This window comes from Boleophthalmus pectinirostris, unplaced genomic scaffold (genome assembly GCF_026225935.1).
Source record: "Boleophthalmus pectinirostris isolate CB_2022bp ecotype Guang Dong unplaced genomic scaffold, ASM2622593v1 HiC_scaffold_11, whole genome shotgun sequence".
In the NCBI taxonomy this organism is placed as follows: Eukaryota; Metazoa; Chordata; class Actinopteri; order Gobiiformes; family Gobiidae; genus Boleophthalmus; species Boleophthalmus pectinirostris.
In genome coordinates this window covers 7,328,363-7,352,516 of record NW_026570994.1, presented here as the reverse complement: position 1 = coordinate 7,352,516, position 24,154 = coordinate 7,328,363, and the positions used below count along the sequence as shown (strand labels likewise).

The 24,154-nt window shown below is 39.4% G+C and overlaps 1 protein-coding gene across 1 annotated transcript in view; it reads right to left on the bottom strand.

The window, feature by feature from the left end:
- LOC110153232 (nck-associated protein 5) overlaps positions 1–24,154 on the bottom strand; it is a 377,547-nt gene that overhangs the window by 81,819 nt on the left and 271,574 nt on the right. The window contains 2 exon segments of the mRNA XM_055165715.1: positions 1,613–1,786; positions 9,862–9,949. Of these exon segments, the coding sequence (XP_055021690.1) occupies positions 1,613–1,786; positions 9,862–9,949 (262 nt within the window).

Genomic DNA, 24,154 nt, shown 5'->3' with positions numbered 1-24,154 from the left:
TGACTCTGAGAGGGGTCGGCTCTCCACAGATCTGACCTGTAACTTGGTCTCGTATGGTCTCCATGAAGATAGAAAGGTTTAATGCCATACTGTGAAACATTCCAGATCTTTAAAATTAACAGATCAAGAAATTTGTCTAAAATGCAAAATATCCAAAATTTTCCAACAGAGGCCATGTTTGATGTTTTACATGTTTTAGAATAAATTTATTTCTTTTTAAAAATATAATAACACCACATTTTATGGATGAATTGAATGCAAGATTTTTTAATGAGTTGTCATACTGACTCCCGCCACAAGGGGTCTGTATAGTTATTACTGACACGATCTTAATCATGGTGTTTTTAAGCTTTTTTTAATTAAAGATTCTACACAAAATTGATTCTTGTGAGCTTTAAGCCACATAATAATGTTCTTACCTTCTCAAAAACATACCAAGCTTAAACCTGAAGCTCATACCTCTGTTTTCTATACATTTTCTATCATCCTTGAGGCTTGTTTTCAGAGTGAAGAGCATAACAATATTGGCCTGGAGCACAGCCAAAGGCCGTGTTGTGGGGGTCAAACTGGAGGACTTAGGCTACAAAGAATATGGAATGTTTTCAGACATGAGAGAGAATAAAATATATATATGTGTATGTTCAGTTGTAGTGTTGGTATGGCATAACATGGACGGTCCTTTATTTGTCATTTTAAAAGGTGCATTGTGGAACTTTTCCGGTAGAGGGTCAGCCAAATATTTGTCTCCGTGGAGAGGAATGTTTCACAGCATGGTATTAAACCTTTCTATCTTTATGGAGAACAAACCAGACCAAGTTAAAGGTCAGATCTGTGGAGAGGCGACACTGCTCACAATCAGAACGTATGTTTTTCTAGGTATTTTTGAGCTAGGGGTCAGTAAGGTTTTATGGCTATCTTCTTGAATCTAAAGTCCTTTTACTGATTTTTATTTAATTATTATTATTTTTTTTTTACAAACAGGGAGAACAGGTCATTTCTGCAGATGCAAGAACAACCCAGGACCTTCTCGTTATGGGGTGAGCAAAAATCGACCACAGCTACGAAAAAAAAAATCATGTTTTTGCTCAGATTTTACATCTACGTACCTCCAAGCTCTTCTGCCTCTTCAGCAGATGTTTGGATTTTTTTTTTTATTAAATGTAATACTGACTCCAGCCATAAGGGGTCAGTAACAGTTTTACGGCTATCTTCTTGAATCAAATGGTCTTTTATTGATTCTTATTTTTTACAAATGGGGAGAACAGGTCATTTCTACAAACGCAAGGAGAACAACCCAGGACCTTCTCCCTGTGAAGTGAGCAAAAACCAACCACAACTAACAAAAAAAATCTTGTTTTTGATCTACGTATCTCCAAGCTCTTCAACGTCTTCAGCAGATGTTTGGATTTTTTTATTAACTGTAATACTGAAATTGGTCTTTTAATGTTTTTTTATTGATTCTTATTTTTTACAAATGGGGAGAACAGGTCATTTCCACAGACACAAGGAGAACAACCCAGGACCTTCTCGCTGTGAGGTGAGTGAACAGACCACAGCGCCACCTTGCTACCAAAAAATACCGTGTTTTTGCTTGATTTTTACATCGACGTACCTCCAAGCTCTTCAGCCTCTCCAGCAGCAGTTTGGTCTTGTCCTCCCCGAAGTTCATCTCGGCATCTTCACTCGTGGACACCACCAGATCTGTCGCCGTGCCACTCCTCCCCTCCTCTTCCTCTTCTTCTTCTTCGCCGCCATGTTGCTTCTTCACCTCCTCCGACAGCTTATCCTGCGAACACAAAACAAGACAGGCTCAGAGAGACGTGACAGATGGCGATAAAAGTGTTCGACGAAAACGCTCCGCAAATTTCCGACCCGGCATATGGGACCCCTAATCCCGAATCGTGTTCCAGGAGTGACCTTGAGGGCCCCCATCCCGTCTGCCTTTGACAAACTGCCTCCTCTGATGCATTGTTGTTGTGTTTTTAGATTCCGAGCATGTGCGGTAATTAAGTGGCGGTAATAATTAGATCTTAATTAAGCCCTGTCTGATGAGCGATGATCTGCAAACAAAATACAATGAACTGTCTGTCACTGCAAAGTCATGAGGATGAGTTCAGGAGACAGATGGGATAAACTGGAATACGGGATAATATTTGTTTTACTGTCCAAATTTGACTATATTACCATTTTGAACTCATCTTGGTTCTTTTCGGAACATTTTGGAGCATTTCACAACATTCTAAAACCAGTTTGAATAGACTTATTTTAGTCTATTTGGCTAAAAAGTTTGTAGCTTTAACTGAAAACGTATCCATATCCATCAAATCTATAGCTATTTATGAACTAACCTAAATTAACTGTAATGCTGACTCCAGCCATAAGGGGGCAGTAACATTTTTATGGATATTTTCTTGAATCAAATGATGATTTACTATGAGCCAAACTGATTCTTCTTTTTTCTTTTACAAATAGGGAGAACAGGTCATGTCTACAGACAGTGAGAACAAGCAAACTCTCTAATCTGTACGAGAGTCGAACTCAGGACCTCTTTGCTGTGAGGAGAGTGAATTGACCACTAAAATACATTGAAAAGTACTGCTATACTCATACACATAGGGAAGAGAATGTCTGAGCCAAAAAAGGAACCAAACTATTTCAGGGGTTTCACACTTCAACCCCTAAAATTCAAAGGTTTAGTCCAAATTTAATCCAAACTTTTTTTTTTTTTTACTTTTTTTTAGATAAATAATAAATAATAAGCAGATGATACATGCCTTGCTGATGAGCAAAAAAACAAGAATGATGCAATAATGATGTCGTATATACTGCTTTTCACACGCTCAAAATCACGTACTTCCTTCACTCCTACTCTACTCTGACTATATACTCAGACGTGGTAAGATACTATTGTAGCCACAGCTGCCCTGGGACAGACTGACAAATGCGAGGCTGCAAAATCTGTGCCATTGGCCGCTCTGATCACCACCAACACACACACACACACACACACACTACTTTCATACTAGCCAACGCGGGTGTCTTTCGAAGGAATGTTGAAAAATCAATATAGTTAGTGTTTGAAAAGGCAGATTTCAAAGCTTTTTTTCAACTATAAATGAAAGTAAATGGGTAAGAAATATACTGATTAAGTACTTGGGGGGAAAAATACCTTATTGTCTTTGTTGTCTTAGTCATCAGGTATAATACTCCCTACAGTGAAAGCATAGCCAGCCTAGATAGGACTAGACTCATAGACACACACACACACACACACAGCCGTCACCCGAAAAATTCTGGACATCCCGAAATCTAATCTGTTGTCCCGAATCCTGAATCCAGCCCTAAATATCCTGAAAATTACACAAATTACAAGAATACATAAGAGTTATTTTCTGATAAACATTAAAATCTGTTTGTAGAGAAGCCCTGGTGAGTTCTAGCTGCTCTGTTCACAAGGCATACATTCATGTTGGTCACCCCCTACGTGGGAAGAGCGTCTGACTGAAGGTGGAGAGCAGAAGGGAGATAGCGAGGTGGAGTGCCGGCGACATACGGTCAGGGGAGGCAGGTGAGGCAGTGTCACAACCAAGCTTCCCCCTACATCTTGTAGTTTATCTCACTACGTTAAGTCCCTCGTCTTTAGTGTGGACGCTTCTGGATCAAGACCCCAATTTGTTATCTACATTTTTATATTGTACTTTATTCTGTTTTGTGTTTAAACAAAATCATTTATTAAAACTCAATGTTCTTATTAGTTAATGTGATTTTTATGTGCGTGTAAAGAAAACACACACCGTCCCGAATTTCAGCCAATCTCATCTGGTCACCCTACACACATTACATTCATACTGGGCGATGTGGGTGTCTTGCCTAAGGACATAAAAAAAACACTGGCATTCCACTGTACCACCTGGTATATATTCCCAGCAGCCTCCCATCCAAGTACTAACCAGGCTTTACTTCTGAGATCAGACGAGATCAGGCTTTGACAAGGAGGTTTGAGCACAGAACACAAGCAAAAAAACGAGTGCGAGGAGGACACTGACTCTTCCTCATCGCAGATTCACGCTCCCACTCCACTTATACGTTTGATTTGGGAATATTATAACGGAAAGCTGGCAATACAATGACACTTTGTTAGACACTAAACCAATAACCAGGCTTTGTCATGTATGGCCTTGTGTAGTCAATATTGCAGTTATTACATCTCTCCCTGGCTCTGTCTCTCCTCATGAACCTTGCAGCTGTTCAGTTCTGTGTATTCAGCAGACAAACTCAATATCTCCAAAGGGCAGCTCCAGGGACAAGGTTTCTTCCCCTTTTCTCCCGCTCTCTCCGAGGAGATTATTACCAAAGACCTTACAGCCGTCCAGCCTCTATCCGAGCTAACACCCACCACCGACCGCAGACGCAATTGTACAAGATTGAAAACCCAATAACGCCATCGGAAGGGGCCGTTATTTCAAATTCATTCTGCAAATTTTGAAATGCGACTCCGAGCATTCATCACTCGGTTTAAAAGATGTCTGAGGCAATTCCGTGTCAATGAAGGAGCTGGGATGACGAATGTAGCGTATGTAGATGGTCGTAATCTAGTGTTAGCATCGGATTAGCGCGTAAAAGCGGCCGTTAGCTAGCCGCGGGCAAAGTCACGGGAGTAGAAAGGGTTTTATGGACCCTTATGGATGTTATAATGGAGACTTAATGGACAGTGGTGAGCTGTACTGAGGAGAGATGAGGAATTTGAATGAAACGTGAAATTAGACATTAAAAAGTGGGCTGGTCACAAGGATGGTTTTTGCCTCTTTAAACTTTACATTTTTGCAATTATTTTATTTGAAAGATGTGTAAAAAATCATTGTAACAGTAGAACATCGAAGTGAGGTTGCAGATTTTTAAAGAGCCCATATCACGCCTCAAAAACAGACCTGGAGTTGTGTTTTGTTTCATTCCCACATGTTTGAGTAACTTTTTATTATTAGTCTGTCTATATCTTTAAAGCTCAAAGTGCTCTGTTCAACCTTGAGATGTCATAAAGTGGTAGTTTTCAAGTTAACAGCTACTTTTTAATCTTTAGTTCAGTCAAGATTGGCAATTCCAGGGCTGAAATGATCCAAAATTTGATTGTAGTGATTGTGCATGGAGTTTAAAAACCCAGTGGAGAACTTTTTATATTACCACAAGATAAGGTTGGGCGATATGGGGGGAAAAAAAAAAGAATCACGATTTTTTTCATCCATATTGATCAATCTTAATTTTTATTCTTTTTTTTTTTATTGATTATATTCACCTGACCTTGGGTTGGGTTGGGAAACTGGACTTGCCCGGAAACCCATACAGACACGGAAAGACCACGCAAACTCCACACAGAAAGGCCCGGGGATCGAACCCAGAACCTTCTTGCCTCACAGCAGGAAGGTTCTGGGTTCCAAACTTGATTTTTGATTCGATCTTCTTCCATCTGATTGAAAACATAGACATGTGGACTTCAGGCATAAAGAGCAGAGTGTCAGGATGACTACAGTTTAGATTTTCTGTTGACTGGACCAATAATTCCACAGAAACCATCATTTAAAGTTTGGAATGAGTTTGTATGATATATTAAGCCTAAATGCATATGTGCGCTACAGCTATCAATAAAAACACGTGCGATGTTCATGTGCTAAATGAAGTCTTAAGATTCATTGATAAACAGTGAGAAAATAGTCGTTTACTTTCCATAACTTCAAATATAATGATCATCAGAAGCACCATAAGAGAGAAAGAAGAGAAAAGGTGAGGAGGCTGCTTTTTCTTAAACATGAGCGTAAATCCTCTGACACACGATTGGCTGTTGACCTGTCGATTAAAAAGTCTTATCATCGAGATCGCTCTAAGTAGAGATGGCGACCTCTCGATCTTTCGATTTTTGGCACAGCCCTACCACATGACATCACGAGGTGGAACAGAGTGTTTTCTTTTTTCAAGAAGAGCCTAAATATGCAAAACACAACTCCAAAAAATGTCTGTGATGCAGAAACAACATTAAAACATAGATCAGAAAATAGTGTAATATGCCCTGTAAAGGAAAGAATTCCAAAGCACTGTTTTTATAGTAAACGCTTAAAGGTGCATTGTGTAACTTTTCTGTTTCGGTGGAGGATGCATCAAAAGCTTTTCTCCATGGAATTGTTATTGCTTTGTCAGGAATGTTTCACAGTATGGCTTTAAACCATTCTATCCTCATGGTGACCAAACCAGAGCAAGTTACAGGTCAGATCTGTGGAGAGACGACCTCGCTCACAGTGAGAATGTTTATTTTTCTAGCTATTTTTGAGCTATAATACCACCTGTAACTGAATAAATGTAAAGTAGAGTTGCTTAAAGTCATACTGTGGAACATTCCAGGCAGAGCAATTGCATCTCCATAGAAACATGCAAGTTACATAAGGCACCTGTAAATACCCACAAAAGAATCTAGTTTACCTTTCGCTTAAAACTTGAACTGCAGCAGCTCCACCCTTTCTCTGGGACCATTCAGCTGTTCAGTTATTCACTACTCGCTCCCTCTCGAGCCCTCCACAAACGCCACACTTCTGAAACGATTGCGTGAGTCTCCCAAAACACCCATAAACACGAGTGAAGCCCCCGGAAACACGCATCACAGTTTCAAATGAAAATAAATTGAATGATGTTTTGATGGAGATGGGACAGACCGAGGATACAGCTTGGTGCGGTAAACATCGGAATAGAAAAGCGGGACCCCAGCGGTGACCCCGAGCACTTTCGAAAGATTACAGAATTATTTTTTTTGTGCATTTATTTTTGCCTCTTGGATCCAAATCAACACAATCTTTTCAATGATTTCACCTCGTATTGCGTAGTCTATTGAACGTAAAAGTCTGTGAAAGGAATGTGGATATTTCAGCGTTTTTAGTCTTTGAAAAGGCAGGTTTCAAAGTTTTTTTCAAATATAAACGGAAGTAAATGGGTAAGAACCACACTGATACAGTACCTGTTATATTTGTCTATGGTTACGTTCAGACTGCAGGGCTTAAAGCTCAATTCCGATTTTTTTGTGAAATCCGATGTTTTTGCGAGGTCTTTCACATTTCCAATTAAATGTGACTTGTATGTGACTCCAGTGTGAACAGTAAATGGTCCAAAAGTGTCCCACATGCGCACTGGAGACACGACGACGTCAACCGCAGCGAGCGTGCTCTGTGTTTATGGAAGTTGTCCAAACATGGACACGAGCATTGAGCACCTGGAGATTTTAAAGTTCCTCTGGTACCGGAGCCAGAACATGAACAACTTACTTGTTTTAAGGAGGAGATTGAGAAGGAGAAGGACGAGGTTTTTGGCCGTGGTGTTTTGTGGGGCAGCGGCAACAACGTCCGTTGAAAGGAACGTGTGGATGTGGAGACGTAGCCAAGAGTGGTGAGTGGTGATGTGCTTCGCTTCAGTGACACGGAGTTCATTATCAATTTTGGCCTACTTCAGCGCAGAATAGTGACGTTTGTGGCTTGTTGATAACATGTAGGTCGAAAGAATGCGCTTTGGCCGTTCAGACTGAAGTCACATGTCAAAAGATCAGATATGTATCGGTTTTAGGAGCACATATCCAAGTGGCCTGGGTCACATTTGAAAAAATTTGATCTGTCATTAAAAAGATCAGATACAGGTCACATAGGGGCCAAAAAATCAGATTTAGGTCACTTCAGGCTGCAGTTTGAACGTAGCCTATGTCATCAGAGGTATAATACTCCCTACAACTGAAGAATAACCAAACTAGACTGGACTAGGCTGAAGCTAAATCTGAGAAATATTTTAAAAGTAGATATTAGAGTTGTTCTTGGAACAGAAAAGAAAGTACTGTTAACCAAAATATGAATCAGCTAATATCTTTAAATTAACGTATAATGCTAAGTTAGCTCGAGATTCTAACAAAACTAAAGTACTTCGCATCCGGTTTCATATTTTGACATATAAATCAGCGCGTACATTAATATTGCCGTAGAGCTGAGGGGGTGAGGCAAGACATGCTTCAAACAGGGCTGCTGAATAGAAGAATGCAGGAAGTGAGCCTGTCTCCATGGCAACGCTCGGAACTAATCATGTTTGAGTATCTGAAGTTCACACGGCTCTGAGCAATGGATCATGTTTGGATAGCAGAGTTCACGTGGTCTCTTCTCAAACAGAGAGAATCGCGTATTAAATAGCACGGCAAAAAAAATCATCTATGTGCGTGGGTTAGGTTCTGATTGCAGGTAAAAAAATTTATATACTTTATGAGGAAAAATATATGAAAAACTATAAAAATATTCCAGTTAATATTTACCAAATGTTACTAATACCATTGGAGTATAGTATAGTATTGCAGTATTCTTAATTTGCCAAGTACTGACTAGGTATTGTACTTTGCTTATGAACAACATTAAACATATATGGGTCAAAATGGGACAAATGTGTGAAAATTATTATTTGGGGTGATCAACTTTGCTACTAAACTGTGTACATGATGTTTCAGTAGCATTATTTACAGTTTCTAGGGCTTTTTGGCAATTCGTGCAAACTACACTACTGGTCAAAAGTTTCAGAAGTTCCAGGTTATTTATTGTAATTCAAGTCGTGCAAATCCAATGAAGAGTTTGAAAAGGTACAATGGTAAAAAACTGAACAGGCAGAGGTTTAAGAGGATAAAAAATACAAAACACAAGTCCAAGCTCTGCCAAAACTACCTCAGGAAAAAGAACAAGATGGTGAGCTTGAAAACCTGGAGTGTCCAGCACAGTGTCCAGACATAAACCCCATCGAGTTGGTTTGGGATGAACTGCACAGAGGAGTGAAGCAAGCTACAAATGCCACACGTTTATGGGAACTTCTGCAACAGACTTGGGAAGAACTTTCTGAAAAATATTTGATTTCTATTGTAAAAAGAATGAGCCACGAGTGTGTTCAGCTGTTATATCTGCCAAAGGTGGACACTTTCATCAATCAAAAGTTTAAAGTATGTTTTGGTCAACAGTAAAGAGTAAAACACTGGAAAAAGTGTGGTGTTCTAAAACTTTTGACCAGTAGTGTAGGTACATTTGCAACGTTGTGTTCAAAAACAGACAAAAACTGTGTGTGCTACCTCCAGAAGTTACTGCAATTTTAAGTTCTATGTGACATCACACATGACTGGAGATTTGGATCACAAACATCTGGCTGCAAGGGCGGAGTCTGAATTGTTGATACTTTTTAGACCAATCTCACTGTTCCTCATATGTCCAGACAAATAATGCAATAAATAATGATCAAATCCAACTGGTATACAAATATTTATGGACTAATAAGAATCATAAAAGTTTTTGTTAAGTTAAATCTCACATAAACAGACTGGTTTATGCAGCTTTTTGTATGAGATGTGGAAATGATCGATCTTTCAAGAGCTCAAGCCACGGTAAACGACTAAAGCTTGTTACTTTACACAGAGAAAGTTAATTTTCTGTTCATTTTCTTTTAGTATCAAGTTTTTTAGTATCAATACTTTTTCAGGGGAAGACCCAGGACACGCGGGAGGGACTATGTCTCTGGGCTGGCCTGGGAACGCCTTGGGGTCCCCCTGGAGGAGCTGGAGGAAGTGTCCACGTTGAAGGAATTTTGGGAACCCCTGCTTAGTTTGCTGTCCCTGCAAACCCGCCCCAGATAAGTGGAAGAAAATGGATGGATGGATACTTGTTGAGTATCTAGTTTCAGTTCTAGTTTTAATATCCATTAGTCTCTGATTTTTGATACTTTTGAACGCAGCCCAAATCTACATCGGGAGTTACAGATGCTTGAAAAGTGGACCAAACCATGACAAACACATGGACCCTTATGTATGGCAGATGTTGGTACCTTGTAGGCTTTCATGAGGTCCACAGTGTCCACGGCAGTCTGCTCCAGGCCCTGGTTCTGCAGCAGGGTGCGCACCGTCTCTTCCATCCTGAAAAACAATCAGACGCAATCTTTAAGTCAATCAGATCGGCACACAACAGCCAGTCTGCTTTGCTCACTGTTTACGGAACAATTAAAAGCTGTAATTGGGCCACTTTATGCTTCAAACAGTATTGCGAATTAGTACACATTATGCGGTTGCCAGATTACGCCTTCAAATGTACCTCTTGTAAGCAACTTTGCATTTCAGATCTCCACTTTGTATGGAAATGTAGCCCCAAGAGTAAACCGAACTCATTAGTAAAGTCAAAGCTCAGACAAGTGATAATGTGTAATAGGGTTTGATGAATACAACATATCTGAAAGAGTTTGCTCAAGGGCAACAAAGCACTGGAAGTTTGTGACGCTTGATAAATATATAATTTGTTTTCTTGTTTTGATTATTGATACTTGCAGCTGAAGTCATCAACGTTCCCTGGGGGTGTGATGCTAACTGAAAGCACTGCTCTGTTAGAAGTTCTGTTACTCAAGTGAAGACTTAATTTGAGTTTTGTTTTAACACAATTTGACCAGAAAGAACAGACAACAGGTGATGATTTGTGCTGTTAAACAAGTCTCTCACACATGTAAAAAGCCAACAGTTTTTCAATTATCCACTCTGACTTTTTTGTTGAAAATCAAACTCCTAAACGAGACCATGAAGGAAAATGTGATGTTTAAATCCATTTTATGTTTTCTCTTGAGATTTCAAACAATCTAAAGACGTTTGCTCATGTGTGTATTGTGTCACCATGGTAACTGCTGAACATTCTGCCAATAGAGATACATGTAGGACACCCTCAGCATGATGTCGCTGCACAGTATCAATAATACCTTTCAAATCATGTCATGGTGTTTTCTCTTATATCAAAACCAGGTCTGTGATATAAAAATTGTTCTAAATAAATCAATCCATGTGCTTCATAAAGATGAGAAAAGAGTAGAGCTACTGTTGCCATAAGAATTTAAACGCAAAATATGATATCTTTAAAAAAATCAACAGCGCAATTTGAACAATATTCATTTTAGCTGCCCACATCTGTAGTAAAGTGATGGTCTGAAACTTTGGAAACTTTGGGAAATCAACTGCATGATTCAATGGAAATAGAAAGTTAAACCCACACATTTTCCATGATGATAGATGCGTTTAATGCCATACTGTGGAAGATTAGTAGCCAGGCTGGTGTCACCTAGTGCCTCCGCTCAATTTCATTTCTCTCCAGAGACTAGGTCAAGAATCAGAATACTCTAGATGTTTTGCAAGAACCCTGGAAGTGCGAGTTTGGGCACCAGCCAATCAGTGAAGAGCCATATATTCTGTATTGGCAACGATTCTCGAGATCGAGGATTTAAAGCCGGAACAAAGAGAATGGGCGGTGAATTTTATCAACAAGAACAACGTTATTGCCCTTCTTTCTACAGGATTTTGGAAAAGCTTAATATACCAGTTAAACTCGTTAGAGAAGCATTACATATGTCATGACCAAATAGCAGCGATTGGTTAAATAAAAAAAAAAAAAAAAACGCCTATTGTCGAGCGACTGAATTCTATTGCTGCGAGGTTTCCATGAAGTGAAACCGGCTGATGAATCAGGCTAGAAGATTAAAGCCAAAGCAACAATATTTCCATGGAAACAACCAGGCCAAATAAGAGTCAGGTTTGTGGAGATGCGAGCACGCTCACAGTAAGGACACATGATTTTCAGTGCAATACAAAACATGCATGATGAAAAACTATGCTTTTATTTTAGTCTGTTTATGTTAAAAAGTTACATACTATGGCTTTAAATATTATGTTATGATGTAATGTGAAACCCAGCAATAACTAAATACAGATAGAGTAATATACTTCTTAAAGGTACATTGTGTAACTTTTCTGCTTTTCAGATGCTTTTCTGCATGGAGATGTTATTGCTTTGTCTGGAATGTTTCACAGTATGGCATTAAAACTTCCTATCATCACGGAGTCCAAACCAGACCAAGTTACAGGTCAGATCTGTGGAGAGGCGACCCCGCTCACAGTCAGAATGCCTGTTTTTCTAGGTATTCTTGAGCGTTAAAACCAGTTGTAACTGAATAAATAAATAAAATAGAGCTGTTTAATGCCATACTGTGGAACATTCTAGGCAGAGCGATGAGATATCCATAAAAACAAGCAGGTGACGGACTCTCCACCAGAAATATTACCTCTGAATGCACCATTAAATATTACAGGCCTGAACCGCAGCAATAACTAAATACAAATAGAGCTTCTTAACTGTAATGAATGTCTCAATGCGCATTTGAAAAAACGCGAACAATTCCAACAACAGTATATCATAAAAATGCTAAAACGCCGCTAAAGGAAGATAGAGTTTTGCTGCGGGACCGTTGGCCGTGATCCCAATCTTTTCCCATTCAGACTTTCTTAACCACACTACTAAATTCTCAATCTCAAATGTCCCGGCGCTTTTTTTTTTCTTCTGGGTTATTGTACGTAAATGGATGCACTTTCGTATTTATTTAAGACTTCAATTAAGCGCAATCAGGCCGACGAAATAGCAAAGGAGATCCCGTGACCTTCAAGGCTCCCGTAGCAATCTTCCATTTTGCACGACTAGGCTAGCGGCTGCATGCTAAGCAGATAAACGGCGCATATGCCCATTACCGAAGAATAAGTTGTTTTGTCCTTCGTACTACAAGGTTAACGGTGGTTGTAGAAAATGTAAACAAAATACAAAAATGGGGTGATCTTGAAAAAAGGACATGAGTTGGAAGTGAAAGGATAGAAAAAATGTAAAAGAAGGATTGGGGAAAGATAGCGGGAAATCTTTGACAGTGTCTGCAGCTGGATTTATGTCAGATTCTTTGGTGCGGGGAAGTGTCATAGAAGAATAAAGAGAGGGAGCTGAGATGAGATTTTAGCATTTCAAAAGTGTAAAGGTAGACAGTTAAAGTCCACCGCGAAGTCCTTTTACACAGTCACACTTTAATTCTGATTTGCTAGCGTGGCGTTTTTATAAAGTCAGTGTGCGTCTGAATGGACACGACTTCAACAAAGGATGAATCCACTGGCGTTCTGTTAGTAACAACTCACCCATAGGTAATATAATATTCCCTACAACTGTACAAGTGGGTTCGTATTATAAAGAGATTTGAGTGCCAAAAATGTGAAATTGATACCGGATATCAACCGATACCAATGCATGGACAAATAATGGCTTTTTTTTCCCCTTTTTTTTTCTTTAAAGGGCCCATCTCCTGCAAAATAACTCCTTTCACACTGTATCTTCTGCACATAAACAAGCACAATTTGGGTTTTGGAACATCCATTACACAATAGTTATGAAATCTTACTGATTTCTTGGAGGCAGTCACAGACCAGGAACTATGAAAGACCGACTATTGAGAAAGCACGCTCGTCCTGAGAAAGCACAGGCTCCGCCCGCCAAACGTGATGTAGGCTCTGAGTGAGCCGCCCTTCCTCCACCCATCTCAGGGAGGGAGGGGGAGACAGGCGTGCACCCTGATAGCGGCAGGAATAAACTTTTATTCATCATGGCGATACAGCGCTTTCAGTCTTATGCATTGAACCCGGAATTGGACAAGGACTTGAAGGTGCATGAAGCTCAAGCACCGCGTCGACATCAGCTGAACATGACTGATTTGTAAAGTATTATATTACATTATAAGTTATTATATCATGTACACTGCAGTGTAGAACAATTAGCTTATGCTGTCGCTTTTGTTTACGTGTTCATGTGGGAATTGTCATCGTTGTAGCAGCTTTAGTTCGTTGTCACATGGGAGGGTGGCAGAAATACGCTGCAATTTGTTTAAAAAAAAAAAAGCCAAATCAATCTAAAAACCACTTCAGTGACATATACAAGGCCCACACATCACTCTTAGAAGGTAGAAAGCTCTGAAAAGTTGATTTTGCATGAGATGGGCTCTTTAAACTAAAATAAAACAAGACAAATCTGATCCAAATGTGTTATGAAGCTGTTTTCCCTCAAGTAACTACTGAACAACTTTGTCTACATAAACATTTGAGACTTTGCGACCAGTAAACAGTCTTATTGCATCAGTTTATGTGTCCAACCTGGATATCGGCCAAACTGCTAATTGGAAGCCGATATCCGACCCAGATAAATTTTCAGTATCTGCGATCCAATAACGGTATCAGATCAGTACATCCCTTATAATTATGCCTTTTTTGACTCCAGCCTCTTGTTGTTTCTGAATTTATTATTACCATTTATATATTTTACTTTTTGTTATTATAATATATTGTGATGTGTGCGATCCTGTGTCCAAATAATTTCCTTGTGGATCAATAAAGTTTGTCCAAGCCAAAGTCTATAACAACGACAATAGTTTAGCTAATGAAAATTCAAATTGATGAAAAATAAATGTTGAAAGGTAAAAAATATCCAAAATATCCAGAACTTGGTGTGGAGGAGTAGTGACTTTAATCCAAGTTCCTCCAGCGTGACTAAGCTGAGTCATGTTGAGTCAGGCTGTTTACATCTCCAAAACTCATAATGCTCTGTTCCACTTTGTGATGTCATGAGAAATAGTAGTAGTAGTAGTAGTTTTGAAGGTAACAGCTCCTTTTACCTTTTGTCTAGTAAAGATTGGCAATTCCAGGGCTGCAATGATTCAAATGATTCTAGTGAAGGTGTGTGGAGTTTAAAAACACAGCTGAGTTGTGTTACCACATGACGTCACAAGGCCTAAATCTGCAGGGTTTGTGCGTTAAACATGTGTGAATGAAACAAAACACAACTCCAGGTCTGTTTGTGATGAGGAAACAACATTATAACCAAAGTCAGACAACAGCGTCATATGGACCCTTTAAGAACTCCATCGTCTCAGTCAGCGCTTTCTGCAGAGGACGGAGAAAACAAGAGCCAGGTTAAAACCAGGTCAGGGGCTAGAGCGGTTATAGTAGCAAATAGAGTAACTGTTTTACATTTTGGCTCAGCTCTGATCAGTCAGTTATGAGCATGAATGAAATGCTTTTGTGCAAACTCAGGCATATTTACGTTGAAGCTGCCTGGAACACACTCATTACACTAATTAGTATGCACTGGTCTAATTCATATAAAAATAGACAAATATATAGATAATAAAATAAAAATTCATAGAAATAGTTAACAGCGCATTGTGTAACTTTTCTAGTAGAGGGTCCTTCAATCACTTTTATCTATGGAGATGTTTGACAGTACGGTATTAAACCTTTCTACCTTCATGGAGAGCAAACCAGACCAAGCTGCAGGTCATATCTGTGGAGAGGCGACCCCGCTCACAGTCAGAACGCCTGTTTTTCAAGGTATTTTTGAGTTATAAAACCACCTGTAATTGAATAAATGTAACGTAGAGGTGTTTAACGTCATAGTGTAGAACATTCCAGGCAGAGCAATGACATCTCCATAAAACCAGCAGATGACACCAAACATAATCATCCATAGTCCAATGAGACTCATTTGGTCTTCTGATATTTTATGTTATCAGGTTCTTTTTTCAGACTAGGGGTGTGCAAAAATATCAGAATATCGATATATCGTATCGTTTAATGTGATGATACGGTATCGATATCGTGGGCTACTGTATCGATATATCACCAAGAGTATTTTTAGGTGTGTTTTACTAAATTATTTTGTTACAGAGCTACAGTTTTGTTGCTTGTGGAGCAAAAAGAAGCTCATTTATTCAACACATTTGATATTTTTACTGTTTTGATGATTAAAATGTTTGTTTCACATTAACTTTGCACAAGAAGTGGTTTAACAAAGACTTTTAGTGTCACAGCCATGATTTAGCCTTATTTTTATTGAACTGTCGATCTGAAATATATCATATTGAATCGAAAGTGCACTGTATCGAGATATGTATAGTATCGTGGGCTGTGTATCGAGGTATGTATCGTATCGGCAACTTCTTAATGATACCCAGCCCTATTTCAGACCTAGAGTTTTGTTTCATACCTGACAGTTTCGAGTGCTCACTAGCGGTCTTCCTCAGAGTGATCACGTGATGTTGCTCTGACGTGTCTGGTCAGCTGATTTAAACAGGTTTTGGCGCAGTCTTCCTACCGGTGAAGGCAGGATGACAGCGCCATCTGCAGTCCGACTTCCTCAGAACAGGAAGAGGGGGCTTTTTTACTCTCACACACCTGGGATACTGTCCTGAGGAAGTCGGACTGCAGATGGCGCTGTCATCCTGCCTTCACCGGTAGGAAGACAGCGCCAAACCCTGTATAAATCAGCTGACCAGACACGTCACAGCAACATCATGTGACCACTCTGAGGAAGGAAGGTCAGGTATGAAACAAAAATCTAGGTCTGAAAAAAGAACCTGATAACATAATCATCCATAAATGTTACAATAAAAATTCAAATACTGACCATTTCCGTAATTTCCACTTTATCAAATATCTCCAGTAAACAGGGACATAGTGCAAAATCCTGAGTCCTGGGTACAAATAATCTTTGTGGGGCCGTATTATTTTCAAGATGTCAAGATTAATGAAGACAGATGGGGGCAGTGAAAATTAAAAATGTTAAAATGCAAAATTATGTTGTAATAAAGAGAGTTCTTGAGTTTAGTTAATAATTCAAAGTACCAGGTTCAACATTTGTGAGTTTACCTTTTGGATATTTCACAGTAAAGTACATGCCCCCATTACAGATTTTGTGAGGGGCCCCTGGATGCTCTTTTTTTCTGCCCTTTACCCCCCCTTCAGTCCGACGCCCCTGCCCGTAAATAAAGTAAATAGATCTGTCTGTTGTGTGGGCGGTGATTGGCAGCTCCATCTCTCAGAAGCCGGTGCCCCGCTGAGCTCTGGAGCCTTTCTGTGCCATCTCCTAATTAGCAAACTGTGTTAATGACAACTCATCAAAGTTGATTTAACCCATTTAACTCGAGCTTTCACTTCGGAATCCAAAGCAGTGATCCTAGCCACTGCGACATGGCGAGAATTCTTAAGAAATATCAAAGCGAAATATTTGGAAGAACATTTTGGTTTCCAGTAATTTTATAATGTGTGAGATTTGAGCATTTAATCTTTCTAGTGTTGTCATGGCACTGAAATTCCAAACTCGATTTTCATACTAAGGAACAGACTTGATACTTAATACTGATTCTGATGCCGTTTAGACAACAGAATGTGATTTTCAACATTAAATGGTAGTACTTTTCTTTTCCAATCTGCGTAATCCCTCAGTGGTCCAGGTATGTTCCATAGTGGTACACTGACCTACACCAGTCTCTGTGCTCTTATACAACTCAAGATCATTTTAAAGATATTCAAGAAAAATCCGTCTATCATTCTTTCATGTGTTTTTCAAAATAAAACCAAAATTAAGAAAATGAAATAAATATTTTCCTCATTATTTGTCTCCAAATCCAGAATGAAAAAATGGATAACGGATAGTGATTCCGGGACCAGTCCTATTCTCAGTCCTGGTCTCAGTCCTGGTGTGGTCCCAGTCTCAGTCCCAGTCTGGTCCCAGTCTCGGTTCTGGTCTCAGCCCCGGTCTGGCCCCGGACTTAGTCTGGGTCTCAGTCCCAGTCTGGGCCCAGTCTCAGTCCCAGTCTGGGCCCAGTCTCAGTCCCAGTCTGGGCCCAGTCTCAGTCCCGGTCTGGTCTCAGTCTCAATCCCGGTCTCAGTCCTGGTCTCAGTTCTGGTCTGGTCCCAGTCTAAGTCCTGGTCTGGTCCCGGTCTCAGTCCCGGTCTCAGTCCCAGTCTCAGTCCGAGTCTCGGTCCCAGTCTGTTCCCGGTCTGGTCTTGGTCTCTATCCTGATCACCCGACAGTCTATACGAATGCACCTCTGGGTGCCGTCCAACGAATCGTTATCCGTTTTTTCATTTTGGTTTTGGAGACAAATAATAAAGAAAATAGTTGTTTTTTTCATTTTTTTATTTTTGGTTTTATTTTGAAAAACAAATGAACGAATGATACACAGATTAGGAAAGCTTGATTTCTATCCTGAGAATGGACTTTTTCAGTATCAATACCTGCTGTATCTGATTTTTGATACTTTTGACATTGTTCTTTGTTCATTCTCATCATATTTTGACAAGATCTGGACAAGTCTTGGTCCAGTTCTTTCCTTCACAGCATCTCTTTTCAATCTATTTCCAAACTTCTCATAACTTGTCAAAGCCGAACTCCTTATGCTACCTAGTGACCACTCCATTCCAACTCAATCGAAGCCATCCTTTACGCTACCACGGCAACCGCCAGATGGGTCTTTGAAACGACGTACCTGGCCTGAATACAAATACCCCAACTTCACAACAAAAACACTTTCCAAATTTCTGAATCCTGGCTTTTTTTTAAACTCCCATGTGCATTGCGACCTCCCTGACCCCTGCGTTACAAACCAGATTCGAAGTAGGTGCGCGTTTCACGGTGTGGCCGGCCTGCTTCCTGGTCGGTTGAAGCTGGACACCTGAAAGGCCTTCTTTGTCTCCTGGGATTGGGACTTTTGAAGCGGCTCCATCGCTACCTCTTCCATTTCAAAGTCCAGATGTGTGAGCATTGATGGATAGACTTTTGGGGGGCTTTTGATGGCCGGGGTGGGACGGGCGGCTTTGAAGTCGCGGATGTGGTGCAGGGGGAGAGAGATTTCTTAATGCAAAAGAGAGAAAGGAGAAAGGTCCATTTGAGGAATATATTTGGGAGGCAAAACGTGATTGAGGGTGCGATTCACACTATAGCGGATCTGGCCTCACTGTAAGACTGCGGACAGATTCAAATAGCAATGTCAAGAAAATATTTAGCTTGTAATTTTATAAACCGCAGAATTGCTATATTGAGTTTTTGGCTGGGGCAACATTTGTCATTTCTAATACGATTTCTTGCAAAAATAACCACACGATCAACCCCCTTGCTTTTACCATTATGCAAAGACATTGTTTAGTAAAGCTGGGGTCTCCGATCTTTTTCCTCTGGTGAGCTACTTTTACAAAACAAAACCGAGAGCTACAAATTTTTGTGATTCCAAGAAGTTGAGTAAAAGTAAGAGCGACGGACGGCCTTAGATCGAAACAGTTTGATGGCTATAAAACATAAACCATGGGCCATTTATTAGTGTACAAAATTGGGCATCAACTTTTTTAAAATATGTAATTTACAATGGTAATTCATCAAATTTGACTTATTCAGCACAATACGTATAATTCAGAAAACCCTTAGTGAGCTACTTTGAAGATTGGAGACTCCTGCATTTGAAATTATGCTGGCATCTCACAACTATTTAATTTGTACTATCACTTCAAGGCCATGTACCTAATACTTTCCTGTGTATCTGAGTAAAATGTGTCTTGTCCCAGTACAGATATATTGTATAAGCAGCTCTTGAGGTCAAAATAAGTCTGCAGTGACCATACGCATCGAATTATTGTGAATGAATCAGGAAGTGCATGTTAGCATGCTAGTTGTTTACGTTAAAACTCCACACTGGTGACAGCAAAACCCCGCTCTGGTCTCTGAAAGTTGCGAAAAGCACTCGTAAACTCATCGTGGTGAGTAATTAGAATGCTCTGAATGAATAAGGTAAGTGCGGAAGAACGTTGTACCACTTTAAACTAGTTTTGGTTATTTTCACATTTTTAAAACAAGTAAATATCTCAATTTGAATTTCAGTCATCTTCACACTCAGTACTAGTGCTCAGTACTATATCATTTACTACAGAAAAATAAGTAGTAGTAGTGTACAAAAGTAAAAGTGCAATATTTAAGTACAAATGGGCATGTTACAGTTTTACACTTTGTATTTTTACTTCACTACATTTGAGAACGTGTATCTTTATTTCCTACTCCACTACATTTTAGATCTGAATCAAAAAGTAAAAAGTACTTTGAAATAGCTGAGACTTTTTTAGTACATTTAATTAGCATTTTCGTCCCAACTTTGAGCAAAACGAAAGTGTTGGAAAAATGAAAAAAATCAATGGAATCACTTAAAATCAGCCAAATTCTTTATCAAAACCCCTACATTTCATCCTTTAATTGTTCTAAAAATATCTGCAAAATACTTTTTACATTTTACTCTTTAAGTGCATTTTTACACAGGTACTTTAATACTTTTACTTGCGTAGATTTTTTCATGTGATACTTTTACTTTTACAAGAGCAACATTTCACCCTTCTATCTGTACTTTTAAGTAACAAAATTGAGTACTTCATCCAGCATTGTTGAGTAGTAACAGTACATGTATTGAAATATGTGAAATATGTAGGCTTTTAGAATCTCATACTTAGTGAATCTTTGCCATAACCCGTCAAATACATTTCTGAAACCAATTTACCTTTTTGAGTCTCTAACATCTGCTAAATATCGCCATCAAACCATTTCTGATTATGCGCGCTTAATTTCAGGCAATTTGCAATCACAGCGCAAGCAAAAGGCCCTAACCTACACGTCTACGGTGAACGCCAAATCAACTCGCAGCTTTCACACCGCCCGTAAATATAATAAACACCAGCGGAGTTCTTGATTCTTGACGGGAGCCGGGCGTCGCGAGCGGTCCAAAATGGTTTGATGAGGTTAAAGGCAAATGCTGACTCCGTTGACCTCGTGCCGAGTTTGAAATTCAGGGCAGGAAAGACAATTAAAGCGCCAATCAATGGAGAGCCTGAGGTCTGCCAGTCCAGGCCAGAGGCACCTGTGTACATGCAAAACACAGCCAAAACACTCTGGATGTAAAAGTTTGTGAAAAGGCCTATTCATAACGGTGGTTCAAAGAATGTCAACTGGATGGACACGCCTTACTGTTTCTTTAGTTGACGAAAATTTGCATTAGTCTGTTAATCATTTTATGTAGATTATATGGATTAATATGGGACAGCAAAATGGAGAAATGAGTGAGCTGAAGATTTGGGATTTTTCAGTATTTATATATATTAAAAAAAAGCAGAGTCAGCTCAAGATTCACAAGTTTAAGATGTCTTCATTGTTCCCTGGTACTTCTTTCTGCTTAAATAGTAGTTTTTGCTGGAGCTTTTTTGGGTCAGATACGCAGAGAAACGTCAAAGTCTTGAGAGCTTTTGCCACGATTATGTCTTTTAGTTGACAAAAAATGTATATTAATCTTGTAATTTAAAAAAAATACTACTAGTATTACTTACCACAGTTCAATTACTCCGACAAATACTACAAAAAAAAAGGTCAAACTTAGGCCATTAACTGTAATATTTATGAAGCCAAACCTTAAAGTCAAAATTGTAAAACATCAATAATACCAGTACTGCTGCTACTACTAATAGTTTTAAAAGTTAGTACCACAATTACCATATTTTTTGGACTATAAGGCGCACTTAAAATCCATACATTTTTTTAAAAATCGACTGTGCCTTATAATCCGGTGAGCTTTATGTATTAATTCTGGTTGTGCTACTGATCTCTGCATTGATTTTCACACATATTCCACTGAGTCGTGTACTTTAGTCTGACAGAAGCTGACCACATCGGCGTACAAGGAGTAAGCTGTTTGTTTGTTCTTTGTTTGTTTGTTTGTTTTTTATCGCTTCTGGTTTATGCAAATGAGTCATGTGGTTTTAAGTTTAATTTCTGTAAAACATAAACAAATGTGCGTAAAGCTGTTTTAAACACATTACTCAATCTATATTTGAGTCCTTCTCGTAGGAAATAAAAAAGTCTCAAGTCTCAAGTGTCGTCAGTTTGTTTCGTTTAATGCGCCTTATAATCCGGTGCGCCTTATAGTCCGAAAAATACGGTACTACATTCATTAGCAGTACCAATGATTTATAATGATGTACTTCATCATTAAAACAGGGAGTAGTGCAATTCTTTGGGCTATTAACTGCTAACACATATTTAGATCACCATGTTACCTTTTATTGTTTTGAAAATGCTACAATCACCAAAAAACAATGTATTAACATGTTTACTTTGGTTTTTGACACTTTTGAGTCTCTTTGCTCTCTGCACTAAGTCACTCCCCGTTCAAAGCAGCATCACAACACAACTCGCTAATGAAACTACTACAAATCGCATCAAGTTTGTGAAGTTGTAGTGTATTGTTTTTGATGAGGAAATAACATTATGACATGACAGAACGATCCAAAAAGTCTCTTAAATGTGCACTATGTTACTTTTTGATTTGGGGTCCATCACCTGCTTGTTTCTATGGATATTTGTCATTGCTCTGGCTGGAATGTTCCACAGTAAGACATTAAATAGCTCTACCTTACATTTATTTAATTACAAGTGGTTTTATAGCCCAAAAACAAGCATTGTGACTGTGAGCAGGGTTGCCTCTCCACAGATCTAACCTGTAACTTGGTCTGGTTTGGAGTCCATGAAGACAGAAAAGATATGAAACATTCCAGACAAAGCACTAAAAGCATTTGACGGACCCTCCACCAGAAAAGTTCTACAATGCACCTTTAAGAATTTCAAATATTAAAGTTTTGTGTCCTATACGACTCAAAACGCACAGCACAATGATAAAACTTTCACTGAGTGTTCGAAAAGTCCTCTATCCAAAGTAACATGTCCTATTCTTTTTCGCGAATCCAATCGTCAAAAGTCACTTCAAACACTTCTGAAAGCCTATTATTCAAAACTATTCAAAGCATAACCCCTATGGTACCAGGCCCAACCTTCAGTGACAAACTCCTTCACAGCACTCCCGATGATCAAAGCCCTCCCCACCTCCCACTGCTACCTCTGACAACTCACCCCATCTTGACTTTATCCTTCTTGTTTCCATTTTTCCGCAAAAACGCCCAAACCGCCGTGCATACATCCTTCAGCTCCATGCGCAACTGGAACCGGACCGACTGACCCAGACGACAGCGAGGCAACGGCGCGGCTAGTATGTGGGTCTCTGGGTTAAAATAGGCCATCCAGTCATCATATAAGCCTGAGCGATTTTTTTTCTCCCCTAGCCCGCGCGATTGACGCACGGCACGGCTAGCGACCAGAGTTGTGTCATAACATGCGAGGGATCTGGACGGCGGCTAAGGGTTGCGTCATGTGGCCCGAGTTAAGCCGCATCCCGAAGACGAAAGGCGAGTGAGGGCGTCCCGCTGAGAGGGAGCAAGCCGGGGTGGACGAACTTAAGGTTGGGGAATACCGTTTGGGTGATAAGGTTTTTGGTATTTGGTGCAACTAGATTAAAGAGGATTTAAAATGGAATTAACACTTTCTGTGGAGTTAAACATGTGGGGGATGAGATGTACCAGGATATTTGTACAGGCTGAACTTTTAGAAGTAATTGAAGCCGCTTTTTCAGTGCATATTTCGATACTATAGCTTCATGTATCTGCCGATGCCTGAAATCAACCAATAGCCTTGCATCCACAGCCTTTATTTCCTAGAACAAAAATGAAATGAGACAAAACTGCTAAAAAAATGGTTATGTAGCTGGTACGTATCCCAGAAACTGTAGAAAAGCTTAGTGTAAATAAAAGTTCAAACATTATGGTACTTTCTGGGCCAACTACTACCAGTAAATAGTCTTTTTATTACATCGATTTATACAGTATGTCCAAACAGGATATCGGCAGAACTAATATTTGAAAGTCGATATTCGATCCAGCAAATTTTTCATTATTGGGATGCCTGATTAGAATTTAGTATACCGTATTTTTCAGACTATAAGGCACACTTAAAATCCTTTAATTTTCTCAAAAATCGACTGTGCGCCTTATGTATTAATTCTCGTTGTGTTTACTGACCTCGAATCAATTTTATGTGGTACACGGCGCTAAAAAATCTGTCAAAAAGTTTTAGCATGACTTTGGTAAACTATGAAGCTTGCTTGCTTGGATGCATTGTCGGAGCATTACGGCTATCGTAGTGACGAGCCTCGCGGAGTCTGACAGAAGCTGACTGCATCAGGGCACAAAGAGTGAGTTTTTTTATATTTTTTTATGGAACTTATAATTTATGCAAATTAGTCATGTGGTTTTAAGTTTTGTTTTTGTAAAACTTAAACAAATGTGCACAAAGTTGCATCAAACACATTATTAATCTATATTTGAGTCGTCCTTGTAGGAAATAAAAAAATAAACTTAAATTATCCACCTACATTCACATTCATAATACACATTCAAGACAGAGAGGCAACGCCGGGCGAATTACGGCACGATTTGGTAATGGATCATGGATGTTTGGGATAAGGGATCAGTCTCAAGTGTCGTCCGTTTGTTTCACTTAATGCGCCTTATAGTCTGAAAAAAAAACAGTACTTATTT